The sequence below is a fragment of the Colius striatus genome, chromosome 8 (genome assembly GCF_028858725.1).
Source record: "Colius striatus isolate bColStr4 chromosome 8, bColStr4.1.hap1, whole genome shotgun sequence".
Taxonomy (NCBI): Eukaryota; Metazoa; Chordata; class Aves; order Coliiformes; family Coliidae; genus Colius; species Colius striatus.
Genome location: NC_084766.1, coordinates 24,301,583 through 24,316,415, shown reverse-complemented (window position 1 = coordinate 24,316,415; position 14,833 = coordinate 24,301,583). Strand labels below are relative to the sequence as shown.

The 14,833-nt window shown below is 61.4% G+C and overlaps 1 protein-coding gene across 1 annotated transcript in view; it reads right to left on the bottom strand.

Moving 5' to 3' along the window:
• The window catches only part of SLIT1 (slit guidance ligand 1), a 63,393-nt gene extending 49,887 nt beyond the window's left edge, over positions 1–13,506 (bottom strand). The window contains exon 1 of the mRNA XM_062000995.1: positions 13,298–13,506. Within this exon, the coding sequence (XP_061856979.1) occupies positions 13,298–13,506 (209 nt within the window). The remainder of the gene's footprint in view (positions 1–13,297) is intronic.
• Between the last annotated feature and the right edge of the window lie 1,327 nt (positions 13,507–14,833).

The window sequence follows — 14,833 nt, the reverse complement described above, 5'->3', positions numbered from 1 at the left end:
CAGCATTTGCTCCTTGCAATGAGGTCAGTCTGCTCACGACAGAGGACACCCACGTAAACCACCCCCATGCTGGAGAGCCACTGCCTGCACTGAATGCAGACACAGAAACAACGGCAAAGCAAATAAAGAACGCCAAAACAGATAAACTACAGAGGAGGATGCAGGCAGGGGAAGCCTGAGCTGCTGGATCCAGGGCAGGAGAGAGGCCAGAGGGTGCAAGCCTGGAGCAGGTTGCGGTGCTCAGCAGGACCTCAGCACCCAGGGCTCTGTAACCCCAGGGAACAGGGGGCAGGAACACCCCACATCACACCAGGGCCTGAATACCAGGTCCATCACTCTCACCCAGAGCCAGTGCCTCCCTCCTCTGGGCTCTGTGGCCACGTGAGGAGCCGGGGTCAGTGGCCAGCTGGCCCCGGAGCCACCCAGCAGCATGGACAGCCACGGGCCCAGCCAGAGCAGCAGCCACACACCCCAGGGTGCTGCCATTCTCCTGCTGAAACGGCTGATAATGGCTAATGAGTTCCAGCTCGCCATTATAGCCTCGTAATTACACTGCTATTCAGCGCCCGAGATTGCCGGGCTCCTGCCATTATCCAGCGTGTGTGCCTGTGTTGGGAAGGAGGTGGGGAGAGCACGTTACTAGGACACAGATGAATGCAAGAATTCCCGGGGAATGGGGAATGAATAGAGGTTCTCCAGCCCCAGCGATTAAACTGAAACCCACACTCTGGGCTCTGCAGCCTCATGGTGCCTGCAGAGCCCTGCACAGCCCACATCTGCCTCCCAGGGTGCTCCAACCCGCAGGGCTGCACCCTGCAGGGCTCTGTCCTGCCCCTCTCCCCCTGCAGGGTTCCATCCTACCCCTCTCCCTCTGCAGGACTCTGTCCTGCCCCTCTCCCTCTGCAGGGCTCCGTCCTGCCCCCCTCCCCCTGCAGGGCTTCGTCCTGCCCCTCTCCCTCTGCAGGGCTCTGTCCTGCCCTTCTCCCCCTGCAGGGCTTCATCCTGCCCCTCTCCCTCTGCAGGGCTCTGTCCTGCCCCTCTCCCTCTGCAGGTCTTCGTCCTGCCCCTCTCCCTCTGCAGGGCTTCGTCCTGCCCCTCTCCCCCTGCAGGGCTCTGTCCTGCCCCCCTCCCCCTGTAGGGCTTCGTCCTGCCCCTCTCCCCCTGCAGGGCTTCATCCTGCCCCTCTCCCCCTGCAGGGCTCTGTCCTGCCCCCCTCCCCCTGTAGGGCTTCGTCCTGCCCCTCTCCCTCTGCAGGGCTTCATCCTGCCCCTCTCCCCCTGCAGGGCTCTGTCCTGCCCCTCTCCCCCTGCAGGGCTCCGTCCTGACTCTCTCCCTCTGCAGGGCTCCGTCCTGCCCCTCTCCCCCTGCAGGGCTCTGTCCTGCCCCTCTCCCCCTGCAGGGCTCTGTCCTGCCCCTCTCCCTCTGCAGGGCTCTGTCCTGACTCTCTCCCCCTGCAGGGCTCTGTCCTGCCCCTCTCCCTCTGCAGGGCTTCATCCTGCCCCTCTCCCCCTGCAGGGCTCTGTCCTGCCCCTCTCCCCCTGCAGGGCTCCGTCCTGCCCCTCTCCCTCTGCAGGGCTTCGTCCTGCCCCTCTCCCTCTGCAGGGCTCCGTCCTGCCCCTCTCCCCCTGCAGGGCTCTGTCCTGCCCCTCTCCCTCTGCAGGGCTCCGTCCTGCCCCTCTCCCTCTGCAGGGCTCTGTCCTGCCCCCCTCCCCCTGTAGGGCTTCGTCCTGCCCCTCTCCCTCTGCAGGGCTCTGTCCTGCCCCTCTCCCCCTGCAGGGCTCCGTCCTGCCCCTCTCCCCCTGCAGGGCTCTGTCCTGCCCCTCTCCCTCTGCAGGGCTCTGTCCTGCCCCTCTCCCTCTGCAGGTCTTCGTCCTGCCCCTCTCCCTCTGCAGGGCTTCGTCCTGCCCCTCTCCCCCTGCAGGGCTCTGTCCTGCCCCCCTCCCCCTGTAGGGCTTCGTCCTGCCCCTCTCCCCCTGCAGGGCTTCATCCTGCCCCTCTCCCCCTGCAGGGCTCTGTCCTGCCCCCCTCCCCCTGTAGGGCTTCGTCCTGCCCCTCTCCCTCTGCAGGGCTTCATCCTGCCCCTCTCCCCCTGCAGGGCTCTGTCCTGCCCCTCTCCCTCTGCAGGGCTTCGTCCTGCCCCTCTCCCTCTGCAGGGCTCTGTCCTGCCCCTCTCCCCCTGCAGGGCTCCGTCCTGCCCCTCTCCCCCTGCAGGGCTCTGTCCTGCCCCTCTCCCTCTGCAGGGCTCTGTCCTGCCCCTCTCCCTCTGCAGGTCTTCGTCCTGCCCCTCTCCCTCTGCAGGGCTTCGTCCTGCCCCTCTCCCCCTGCAGGGCTCTGTCCTGCCCCCCTCCCCCTGTAGGGCTTCGTCCTGCCCCTCTCCCCCTGCAGGGCTTCATCCTGCCCCTCTCCCCCTGCAGGGCTCTGTCCTGCCCCCCTCCCCCTGTAGGGCTTCGTCCTGCCCCTCTCCCCCTGCAGGGCTTCATCCTGCCCCTCTCCCCCTGCAGGGCTCTGTCCTGCCCCTCTCCCCCTGCAGGGCTCCGTCCTGACTCTCTCCCTCTGCAGGGCTCCGTCCTGCCCCTCTCCCCCTGCAGGGCTCTGTCCTGCCCCTCTCCCCCTGCAGGGCTCTGTCCTGCCCCTCTCCCCCTGCAGGGCTCTGTCCTGCCCCTCTCCCTCTGCAGGGCTCTGTCCTGACTCTCTCCCCCTGCAGGGCTCTGTCCTGCCCCTCTCCCTCTGCAGGGCTTCATCCTGCCCCTCTCCCCCTGCAGGGCTCTGTCCTGCCCCTCTCCCCCTGCAGGGCTCCGTCCTGCCCCTCTCCCTCTGCAGGGCTCCGTCCTGCCCCTCTCCCCCTGCAGGGCTCTGTCCTGCCCCTCTCCCTCTGCAGGGCTCCGTCCTGCCCCTCTCCCTCTGCAGGGCTCTGTCCTGCCCCCCTCCCCCTGTAGGGCTTCGTCCTGCCCCTCTCCCTCTGCAGGGCTCTGTCCTGCCCCTCTCCCCCTGCAGGGCTCCGTCCTGCCCCTCTCCCCCTGCAGGGCTCTGTCCTGCCCCTCTCCCTCTGCAGGGCTCTGTCCTGTCCCTCTCCCCCTGCAGGGCTCCGTCCTGCCCCTCTCCCCCTGCAGGGCTCTGTCCTGCCCCCTCCCTCTGCAGGGCTCCGTCCTGCCCCTCTCCCCCTGCAGGGCTCTGTCCTGCCCCTCTCCCTCTGCAGGGCTCTGTCCTGACTCTCTCCCCCTGCAGGGCTCTGTCCTGCCCCCTCCCTCTGCAGGGCTGCATCCTGCCCCCCTCCCCCTGCAGGGCTGCATCCTGCCCCTCTCCCAGGGGGCAAAACCCAAGGCCAGCCGGTGAGCGCGTCTCACCATGGGATGGGTGTCAGTACATACAGATGTGTGCTCACCCCCTGAGGGAACACAGCCCTGGGGTCAGCTAAGGGCAGGGAGAAATCCTGGCTTCTCCAAATGCCCTAAAGAGTCCTTGCCAAAGCACCTACCTGGGAACTCCCCAGAGCCGTGCTGGAGGCCAAGCTGGAGGTACTGGTGCCCATCCCAGCTCCTGGTGACAGAGTCCCCAGCAGGACCCCCATGCCACCTTCCCTTAAATCTAACATTTATCAGGCTGCAATGTAAAAGTGGAAGTTAGGAAATTCCCAGTACTGCAGACAGTCAGAGCAGAGAGGCTTGATTGACAAACTGCTCAATCTGAAAGCCAAGACTTGCACCTCAGCTTGCAAAGCCCAAGGCGAGCCTGGACACCTTGGACATGGTCCTCAGAGCAGTGGCAGCCCAGAGCCTTAGCCAGAGGCAGAGCACAGGCAAAGCAGTGTGGAGACATGCAGAAACACTGAAGGAGCATGGACTGGACACAGCCAGCTTCTCCACATGCCAAAACCCATCTCTGCTCTCTCTCCCAGGTATAGAGCAGCCTGAACCCGAACATTTTTCAGCATGGGACACGCTGCCCACCCAGCCCACCCCAACCTCTGCTCCCTGCACGCTTGCTGAGCATCCTCCAGGTGCTCCAGCACTGGGGCTGGTGCTGTCCCCAAGCGGGGCAGTATCCCACAGCCCCTTCACAGTCCCACTGCCTCGGGGACTGGCCCTGCATGCTCCCTGACAACTGCTCTCAGCAACCCCCCTTGCCTTTGTTCGGGTAAATGATGGCCTTTGCAACCAAGATGGGAATGAACAGCAGGTAAAGCCTATTTGTAAGGATGCCGAGGCAACACTGCTATTTAACTTCGTGCCATTTTTTCCCCTCTAAATCCCCTTCAGTTCCTCATGGAGATAAATTACAGTGTGCTGTGCCCAGAAAGCCGGATCCCCGCTGCTCAGCTGCTCACCCGCTGCCTCCGTGCCCTTTCCTAGTGAAGCGAAACACCCTGCCCTGCCCCACGCAGCACAGCTTTGATAAGGACTGATGTGTCTGGGGAGCTGCCTGGCAGATTGGTTGCATTTCTGGACTGTGATTTGAGAGTAGAGATGCAGGGTGTGCTTTTTCTCCTCTAGCCCGTGGGGTTTAATGCCGGAAAGCACCCTCACGCAGGCTGCCCTCCCCTGCCCCCCAGCACCCCAAATCTCCCCCTGCTGCTGGGGAGGGCAGAGGATTTTCATTTGCAACCTTCAAGTTTCCCAAACCGCCCTCCCATTTCTCCCCAGGATGAGGAAAGTCATTAAAACAAGCAGTCCCTGTGCCACAGTGCTCATGGATCATCCCACTCCCAGATGGGATGTCTGTGCTGCGGCAAGGTTCGTTAGACTGGATTTGCATAGTCTGGGTTTATATTTGGTTTCTAGCTCTGGATGGCTTGTTCCATTCCCGAGGGAGCTGATGCGTCTTTTCCCTTCACAAGGTCTGGAGCTACACCAACTCGGTAACAACCTCAGAGCGTGCAAGCGCTGCGAGCTCATTTATTAAATCCAGCCAACATGAGTGATATTTCCCTGGGCACTGATTTATCAGGAGTGGGAAGGGAAGGAGCAGGCAGCACGGTCCCACTCTCTGCGCTCGGCTGCAAAGCATCAGCTATTTGGCACACACGTGACTCCTGTCCTTGTGCTCAGCTCAGCTCTGCTCACTCACCCAGGCAGAAACCCCAACTGCTGCGCTCCCCAGACTCCGCTTTTAAGAAGGTTGAGTGAAAGTCTGCCAGACGAAGCCCTGCGCTGGCACCCACCAATGGAAAAGCACATCCCTGCCCTGGAGACAGCACCGAGCACCCGGGCAGCGCTGGCAGGGGCTGGCAGAGAAGGGGTCTGTGCCAGCAGTGCCTGCAGACAGCTCTGCTCCTGTGGTCCCCGCTCCGAGGCCACCACTGCCCCGCTGCCGCTCTGTCCGTGCGATGCGTCCCTCCCTCCATGGTCCCCATTGCCCTGCCGCTCCTGCCCTTGGCCCAGAGCACCGGCCCCAGGGGCACAGCTCCCCTCCCAGCAGCTCCCCAGCCCTCAGCCCAGAGCCCTGACCCCAGCTGGAGCCGGCACTGACAGATAATAATCAGGGAAGCGGAGAAATGAGGGCTGCGAGGTCACGGTCACACACCCCACAGCAGTATCTCTGCAGCCCTTCATCAATCCTGACAGACACACGGCTCCTGCAGGGATGGGGACTGACACACTCCCGTGCCCTATTCCAGCATGTCCTGCCTCAAGGACCATTTCCAAAACTCTGCCCTGAACCCCTCTTGCTGCAGATGAGCCCCATCCCTGCCTGCCTCGGCCGCCACGGTGCAGAGACCCAGCTGCACCCTTGCCCATGCAGGACCCCTCTCCCAGCCCCGTCCCCAGACCCAGGGGCAGAGCCCTCCCTCGGGGCCAGGAGCCGCTCAGCTCATGCTCCCATCTCACATCTCTGTTGTTGGTGATCCCCTCCTGCCAAACACCCTCCTTGAGACCCCAGCATCGTTTCAGCGTTCCCATTCCTCCTGCTCACCAAGCCCACTGAATTCTCAGCCTGTCCTCCAGCCCTCTCCCACCTCTCCCAGCCCAGTGGCATCTGCAAATGTCATCAGCAGCTCGTGCCCCATTACACACACTGCTAATGGAAACACGGCCAAGGCTCAGGGCACAGCCTGACCCCTGAGCTCAGCACTGAGGGACTGAGCAGCTGCAGTCTTTCAACGTATACTTTTACTGCATTTTTCAAGTCTTCTCAAGGTTTCACATGGCTGCTCGAATGTAATCGAGCCACAGCACAGGCTCGCTGAGCTGCCCAAGCAGTGAAAGGCAGGGCAGAGCCCTCCCCAGTCCCAGGAGAGATGGTCCCCTCCAGCACCAGCATGGAAGGATGCTCACTGCATCCACCAGCTCCCTGCAGCTCCCAGGGGCACAGCTGGCTGCTAACACCATCCTCTTCAAGCTGCAAGGCAGCTACAGGGTGCTGCTGCCTGCTGCTTGAGGAGGTGGCACTGGGCACCCACCCCCTGGGCTGACACAGCTGCACAAGGGGCTCAACACTTTCTCCTCCTTTCCCCCCACATCTCTGCCCTGAAGGAAGAGCAAGGGCACCCACAGGATTCATCAAAGTCCCTTGAGGGGTGCCACACACCCCAGGGCAAACGTCTTGCCAGCATCCCTCCCTACCAGGTGCCTGCAGGGTGATGTGCCCAAAGAGGAGGCTCCACGAGCAGCTATGTGCTATTTGGGCTCACCTCAGAGTAACCACCGGCAGGCAAAGGGGAGCACAAAGGGGAGCACATCCCCTAGAACGGCCCCCAGAGCAGGGCTGAGCAGGGAGGGAGGCTCTGTGAGCTTTGAGAGGTCCTCAAGCAGGTTAGCATCACAATAAATTTTTAAGTGTTACAAAGAGCATCGATCTGTGAGGGCGGTGAGGATCCGGAAGGCTTTCTGCTCTCCCTAACTCCTCTCTGGGGTTTTCCTGCCACAGCCATTAGCTGCTCACAGTCCGGGAATGCTTCACACTCACACAGCACCGTGCTGTGGCACCCCCGGGTTACAAGCCAAGAAATAACCTCCCTCAGCTACGAGGTGAGAGGGAACAGGCAGCAGGTCGCTCCTGTTTCACAAATGGAGAAACTGAGGCTCAGCCAACAGAACAGATTTTCCTGGATATCCCCCAAATCTGGCTTTCTGTGCTGTGCTGAGTACTCTGGCAAGCACGATGGCTGCTCCTGTGGCTCCTCTGCTTCCCAGGGCAGGGGAGACAACCCAGCCCTCCAGCTTCATCCTGCCACTCTGCGATGGAGATCCGATCCACTCTGCATCTTCCTCAGCAAACCCCCTTTACTCTCCCTCCTGGAGCAGCTCACAGCAGGGACAGGAGGAAGAGTGCACCTGACCTGCTCAGTCACACGTGCCTGCTCAATCCCAGACCAGCCAGGTCTCCTGGAGCTCCCCACTTTGGAGCTGGAGCTTCCTCCTACCAAGAAACACCCGGGGCCAGGAGCTCACATCTCTCCCACTCTTGGTGCCCTGGGCTGCTCCTCGGCTGCATCACTTGAAAAATTAATCCTCCCTTTTTTCTGATCTTCCTCCTCCTAGCAGCCTCTCTCCCCCATAGGACACTTGCCTCTGCTATTTTGAGCAGCAAGTGCATCCAAAATGCATGCCAGGAAAGCAGACACGCCACAGCTCCAGAGCCTGTCTGTGGCAGGGAGGGCTGAGCTGGTCCCGAGGCGACAGCCTGGCACCGACCCTGCACCAACGCCATGGAGAGGTTCCCTCCAGCCATCCCATCTCATCCCCTTCTTGCTTCCAGCAGCACCACAACCCTAATGACCAGGCTGCAAACCATCCCCTCGCGCTGCCCACAGTGCTCATTGCAGCCTGGTGCCATGCACCAGGAGAACCTGCCTCCTGGCTGTCCTCCGAGGGGGAACTGGGCCCAGCTGCCTGAGCTGCCCTTGGAGCTGCTCCTGACGGGGAGCAGTGATCTGGGTCTGACATCCCTCGGGACGGGGCCGTTTGCTGGCATGCAACTGGGGTCTATTGCCTTTCAGTAAAACATACACAGAAGCATCTCCTTGCCTGTCAGGTTCTATGAAAGGTTATTTTGGTAGCAATAAAGATAAAGAGGATGTGTCTGTGGCACTAAGTACCTCTGGAGCAGGCAGGGAACCAAGAAGGACTCGGGTGTGAGACAAAGACAGACTCCTGGTTGCCCACCTTGCCCTCCCGTGCCTGCACACATGTACACATTCTGCTCCTGCACTCACCTCACCCACTCACGTCGGCTTCCTGGGGAGCAAGTCAGAGCAAGGGTGCAGGAAAAGCCCCTCTCAGTGTGGGGTCACGGGCTCATAGACCTTTCCCTGGATGAGACACCCTCTCCCTGCCCACACCACCTTGGTGGCACCCTGAATCCCCTCTGTTCCCTCAGGCTGTGGGCTCTGCTCCCCTGTGTCTCTTGAGCATCCTCTGCATTTTATAGCTGCATCACTCTTCTGCTGGCCACAGATTCGGTAGGAAACAATGAAACAGGAGAGGAGGAAGCTGAAGGCAAATGCTTGCCCTGTAAGGAGTCGGCTACCCAGTCTGGGTGGGTGTGCACAGTGTGCTGTTCTGCACCAGCACATCACACCATGTCCAGCTCACCCCACAGCTGCGGGCTCTGGGGCCAACAGCAGCAGCCACGGCCTCGGAAGGTGCATGCAAGGCACTCACAACTGAATGCAGGCACAATTCCCCCTGCGGGCTCCCACCTCAGCAGGGAGCAATTGCTGGCAGCACCAGAGGAGCAAAGTGGCAGCACGTTTAAGGCAAAAATATCTGTTTTAAAGGATGCAATAAAACAGAGCCAGAGAAGGGTTTATAGGGAAGCAATTGCTGTGTGGGGTGAGAAGTGGTCACCAGAGGCCAATCTGCACGGCTTTATTGCCTGTTACCGGTGACTTTTCCCAACCAGGGGACAATAGATCCTCCGCTAGCAGCCTCAGCTCCACTCAATACAAACACGACATAGTTTTTTAAACTAATATTTTTCCAGCATGCAATTCCATGGAGAGCAAGAACGCAGCGTTACCATGGCGATATATAGACAGCATCTGCCTTGGACGTAGCTGAAGGGAGAAACTGGAATAGAATTGCAAATTTCCTCTGTCCGGGAAGGCTCCCAAGGAAGGCACCGCAGCGGGCTCAGCAGGCCGCCTTCCCCAGCCAGTCCACAGCCACCCACTGCCCAGCACTGGCCCTCTCCAGAGCCCAGGGCAGCGGGGCTGCCCCAGCACTGCCCTGAATGGGCATCGGTCCCACATCCCTCTCCCAGAGCCCTGCGCAGCCTGTGCGCTCCCTCGCTGCCTCTGCAACCAGCCTGCTCAGTTGCAACACCAAAAACTTGCCCAGGCATCCCAGGAGAGGTGGAGCCCTTCAAGGTACTTCTTAAGAATGAATGTTCCTCAAAGCTGCCCAGGGAGACGGAGCCCAACAACGCAGGAGAGCGGCTGTAATACACAGCCCTGCTGCTGCAAGATGTTTTGATTAACTGGCAAGAGGGAGATGCGGGTGCATGAATTAAACACACTCTGAACAAGAGCTGGCTGCTGAGATTTCAGCAGGGGACACTTAGGCAGAGTGTGAGTGTGTTCCAGGTGGAGCTCAGCACCTCTTCCCTCCACCAACACAGATGGGAGAAATGGCAGAGCTGGGAGCAGGCTGGATGGGGTCCATTTTAGCACAGGCAAACCCCAAGTTGACAGAAGAAGGCAAGTGGGAGCACTCATGCAATGCTAAGGTCAGGGACCCTGGGAGGGAGAAGAGGGAGTCAAGTAGGATGCAGCGATGGGGACACCCAAACCCAGCTCTGCTGTCTCCCACCTAGGGGAGAGGGGCACTGCACAGACAACAGCGAGATGGGAGGTGTTCAGCCCACTGGAGAGGAAGCAAAAGGGGTGAGTGGGGCAGTTCTGAGCTGAAAACTTCAAAAGCAGGAGAGAGTGCAAGGCCATCAGGCTCAATTCATCTCCCACAAGCAAAGAGCTGGACTGGAAACAGCCATTTGACAGTGGCAAATTTGTGCTGCTCCTCCTGGCATGGGGCGAGTGACTCCCTCCCTGAGAGGGCAGACTGCTGCTCAGAGGAGCTCTCAAAGAAAGGAAGAAAGAAAAGCAAGCAAACAGTGAAGGGAAGCACAGCTTTCCTCCGGCGGCTGAGGCTCCCAGGAGCAGATAACACTGTGGAGGCTTACAGCCCATCCTGCTGAGGATGCCTGCAGGACCTGCTCTGTCACGCTTGCCAGAGGCACAGGCAGGAGCGCAGACAGTGGAGCAAAGCACCCAGAGATGCAGCTTCCCTCCTGCAGCTTCCCTCCTGCCTCACTGCAGCATCAGCCTCTCGGTGCCTGATCTGGGCAGAGGGAGGACATGGGCAGCACTTGGCATTTCTGTCAGGTTGTAGACTAGAAAGAGCTTGGGGAGTGATGTGCTGTGACCTGGTGCAAGGAAAGAGGTCCCGTGTCACCCCTGCAGCCATCACCCATGTTCCATCCAGACATGTCTCCAGCCCTTACCCTGCACCACCAGCACAGCACTGAGGAAACATCACAGGGGAAACCTTCAAGCAGAAGACAAGACAATTTCTCCCTAGCCCATGATTCTTCAAAGCTCCAGTGATTCTCCAAGGAAAATAATTCCCCCTTCTTCAAAGGAAAAGGGGGCATTTCAAAAGTGGTGGAGCTCATATCTTGCCCCATTATGACTTTGGCAGTGCCAGCAGCTGCAGCAGTGCCCTGCCTGGGGGTTTGACCTGTACAACCATGGGGCTCAGCCAGCTGAGAGGCTGGAGAAAGCCTGGAGCCTCCAAACAGCATGCTGGCTGCCTCATAAGGCTGTGGGCATGCAACAGGCAGGCACCACGACAGCAGGGACACCACTGTGGGACGCATGGCGAGGTCAGCATGGCTCAGGCTGCATGTCCTACGGCTTGGGAAGAGGTTTCTGGCTTCCCAAAGCAAACCAGACCCTGGAGACAGTGAGTCCCAAGCACAGACCCTGCTGCAGGCTCCCCTGCAGTTGCTAACTGACTGCTCCATCAGGCGCTGAGAAGTTGGAGACAGTGAGGTTTTGTAGCCTCTTTACAGGGAGCTTGGAACTCACCTATGAGCTGTTACAGCAGGAATTCACTGCTTGGAGATAGACCTGCTCTGCACAGACACCCTCCAGCACCTGCAGCAAGGGTGTGCAGCACAGCTTAAAGCAGTTACCCTGCAGACGATATCCAGGAGAGCAGCACGTCTGGCCCAACCCAGCCAGCAGATCCAGCAGTGGCAGCTGCATGAACATACTGAAAACCCGAGCAGCCACAGATGTGGAGGATGGGGTCAGCAGAGGCAGAACAGGAGACAGCGAGCTGGACCTGCTGCCAGAGCAGGGGAGATGCCCTGCGGGGCAGAAGGGAGACACTCAGCCCAGGGCACCCAACATCAGCCCGCGCCAGCATCGTCTCCTCTGCGCAGTGCTGAGCACCTGCCTGGTGGGGAGCAGCAGGGGCTCGCCGCTCACACTGCGCCTGCAGCCCGGTGCACGGGGAGCAGCTGCTGTGGAGCCCACCGAGCTCCTCGAGGGATGGAAAGGGCTGGTGCAGCCTATGTGCAAACCCTCCCCCTGTCCCAGGCAGGGAGGGAAGAGGGATCCTGTCTTGGACCTCACAAACCAGCTCTGTGGGACGGCAGCTGGCGGCAGCCCCGTGACTGTGCTGGGTAAAAACCCTTTCTGTGAGGACAATTATGGCGGGAGAAGAGAAAACTCCACGACAGTGGCGTCCTGCAGAGCTCCTGGCGCTGCATGCTGGGTGCAGCCCTGCTGCTGCCAGGCTGCCTGCATTCCCTGCTGCGGGGCCTCTCCCCAGCTGCAGGCAAAGGGCCCCAGCACACTCCAGGAACCAGAGGCAGCAAAGGGACAGAGAAGCCCCGTGTGTGCAGCCGTCCTGGGACATATCCTGCAGCTCTGCTGCCCAAGGAGGCGGCAGCTCAGTGCTTCCCTGAACTGCAAGGGGGATGTTGGAGGAGCCTGGTCCCACAGCTGGGACTGGGGGCTACTGTGCCACCAAAGCCCCTGGGATGGGGCACCTGCTGCTCCCAAGCAGAGCGGGGAGGCTGAGGACAGCCTCACTCTCTTGCCAGGCACAGGGACATCCATACACCAGGAACTTGCCACTGGCAGCAGATTGGACACATTCAGCTCATGCCCCTCTCCCCAGGGCAGGGACCTGCTGCAGCCATGGAGAGAGATCTGCTCCAGCAAACGAGCTCCCTGCTCAGTGAGCTCAGCAGGTACTGCAGGACCCCCACAGCTGGCTGGGCGCTGCCACAAGAGAAAAGCTTTCCTTATAGGAGTCTGACCAAGAGACTCAGGGACACCCTCTAGCACCACTAGGGATGTGGCTTGGGCTGCGATGAGCAGTGAGGTGCAAGCACAGGGACTGCCACGGTTGGGTGGGCTGTGTGCAGGCTGGAGGCTGGTCACACCAAGGGGGTCCCAAGGGGAGTGGGAGGGAACAGATCCTGATCCCAGCCCCGTCTGCAGCACTCCTGAGAGAGCTTCCTGGGGACAAAGGGGTACTCAGCATGAGTAGGGGCTTCGGGTGGCAAGGACCCTCCAGAAAGTGTTCTGGCTTTGTAAGTACCCCATAACAAGCCACAGCAGGGCTGCCTGCCTGTGGGGTGCCATCCTGGGCTGCCCCAGTACAAATGAAAGCCCCAGAGCAACCCACTCCCTCGCGAACAGCTCTGATCCCAACCCCACTCCACACACTTGCACACAGATTGGCACATGCAGGCTCTCGCACACGTCGGACCCCTTGTCCACCCCTCCCACGGGTGAAGGGCTGCACACACACCCTGCCCCAGCAGCCTCACGCACACACACTGCTCCCCACCTCGTTGGGCTATTGCACACTCCTCATGGCAGGAACGGTGCACGCAGCCCCTCAACATGCACACACTTCCCCACATCCCCATTCCACACCCCGCCGCCCCCCGCCTCGCTAACCGGGACACTGCACCCACTCCAGCGCCTTCTTGCACACACGCCTTTTGCACATGCCCTCACGTGCACCTTAGCAAACATATACACCCCCCTTGGAGGGGCACCCGCACAGACGGCCCCACGGGCAGACTCTTGCCCGTGCGCCGCCTGACAGGCTCTGAAACACGTCTCCCGCCCCCGCCCCACGCCGGGCTCCCGCACACGCAGCCCCGCTGGCCACTCGCCCACCCTCCCGTACAAGCCCTTGCACCCCGCCCTCCGCCGGACTCTTGCCCCTCTCCCGCACCTTGCCACGGGCCGTTGCACACCCACGCACACCCCGCCGACCCTCCGCGGCCGCTCCCAGCCCCGCCGGCCCGGACAAAGCCCGCCGGTACTCACAGGCGCTCGGTGCCGCGGGGGATGCTCTTGGGCACGGCGCGCAGGGCCGTGCCGTGACAGTCCACCGTGGTCCCGCTGCAGGCGCAGAGCGGGGGGCAGGCGGCGGCACGGCCCCCGCAGAGCACGGCACAGGTCAGCAGCAGCAGCCAGGCGACGGCCCGCAGCCCCGCCGGGACCCCCGCCGCCCCCCCGGGGGTCTGGGCCGCCATGGCAGCGGGGTTAAGCGGCGGGACGGCTGCTCATCACCGGGGAGCCGGGGGTAAGGGGGCTCGCTCCGGCACGCCTCGCTACGGCTCGGGTCCGGGGCGAGAGCCCCGTCGGCGTACAGCCGGCCGCCCGTCCCTCAGTGCCGCCCCATCCCACAGCCCCCGCGCTGGCTCCTCCCTCCCCGCGCCCCGCCCGCCCCGACGGGCCCCCCCGCGCCGCCGCCGCCCCTCCCCGCGCCCCGGCACCGGCACCCGCGGGGGTCGGAGCGGTGCCGGCCGGGCAGCACACACGGGCGCTCGGGGCCGTCGGGGCTCCGTGCCGCCGCGCCGGTGCAGCGAGGGGGTTCCGGGCGCCGTCCCCGCACCCGGGACGGCGGGGGTGGCCCGTAGGGCACCGGCAGCGCCCCTTTCCCCGCGTGGGATGGCTGCGGGCTGCCGCGGTGCTGCAAGGCGACCTGGCAGCGTGCGGGCAGAGCAGCCCCGGGGTCCGGTAGAGATCAGAGAAACAGCCTGGAAGCCGAGCGGCTGCAGGCGGAGTGTTCCTTGGCAGAGCTTCCCACCTCTCCTCAGGGGGTACCAAGAGCTTTCACATCCCCCAGTGTGCTTCAGGCAGCCCTGGTCTTGCTCCCACCCGGCAGCCCGGAGCCCCATCCCCATCATCCAGAGCCCCGGCAGCCGTGGGGATTAGAAGGCACACGATCTGCTCATGGGAACCCTGTGGCCAAGCGCCCCGGCACGCAGGGAGCACATGGGGATGCATTTCCACTTTGCTCTTTGCCCCACACACAGACAGCAAGTCTTGGAGCCCTTACTGTGGCATTACCTATGTCCTCTCTCACTCCAAGGGGAACATCTTAACGTTAAAACCGCCAACATGTCTCTGTGGCTAATCCACCAGAAAGAAAGAGACAAAATAGACCTATTCCATCCAACGTGAAAAAGAGCGTAGACGAGAAGTTGAGCAAGCTTGGTCCCTAACGATTGACACTTCAGAAATGTGAGCATTGCATTCATTTGACTACCTTCCATTTTCTACCCTGAGGTCTGCACATGCAAAGCAGGAGAGTGTAACCAGGAGGTTTCGCTAATGACACCTGAAACACTTGTAACCCCATGGCTCCAGGAGCTGAGTCCTTCAGAGAAACAACAGCCTATTGAGATGCCCAGGGGAGCCCTGGCTGCCAGCAGCAGCTGCTGTAAATGTCCTCAGAGAGTAAACTCAAAGGCAGGGGCTCCAGCAGCAAGAGAAGAGGTGTGTGAGCATAGCCACCCCACCACACGCTCATTTCCCTGACCAGCAGGATATTTGCAGGGATGCTGGCAGGTTCTG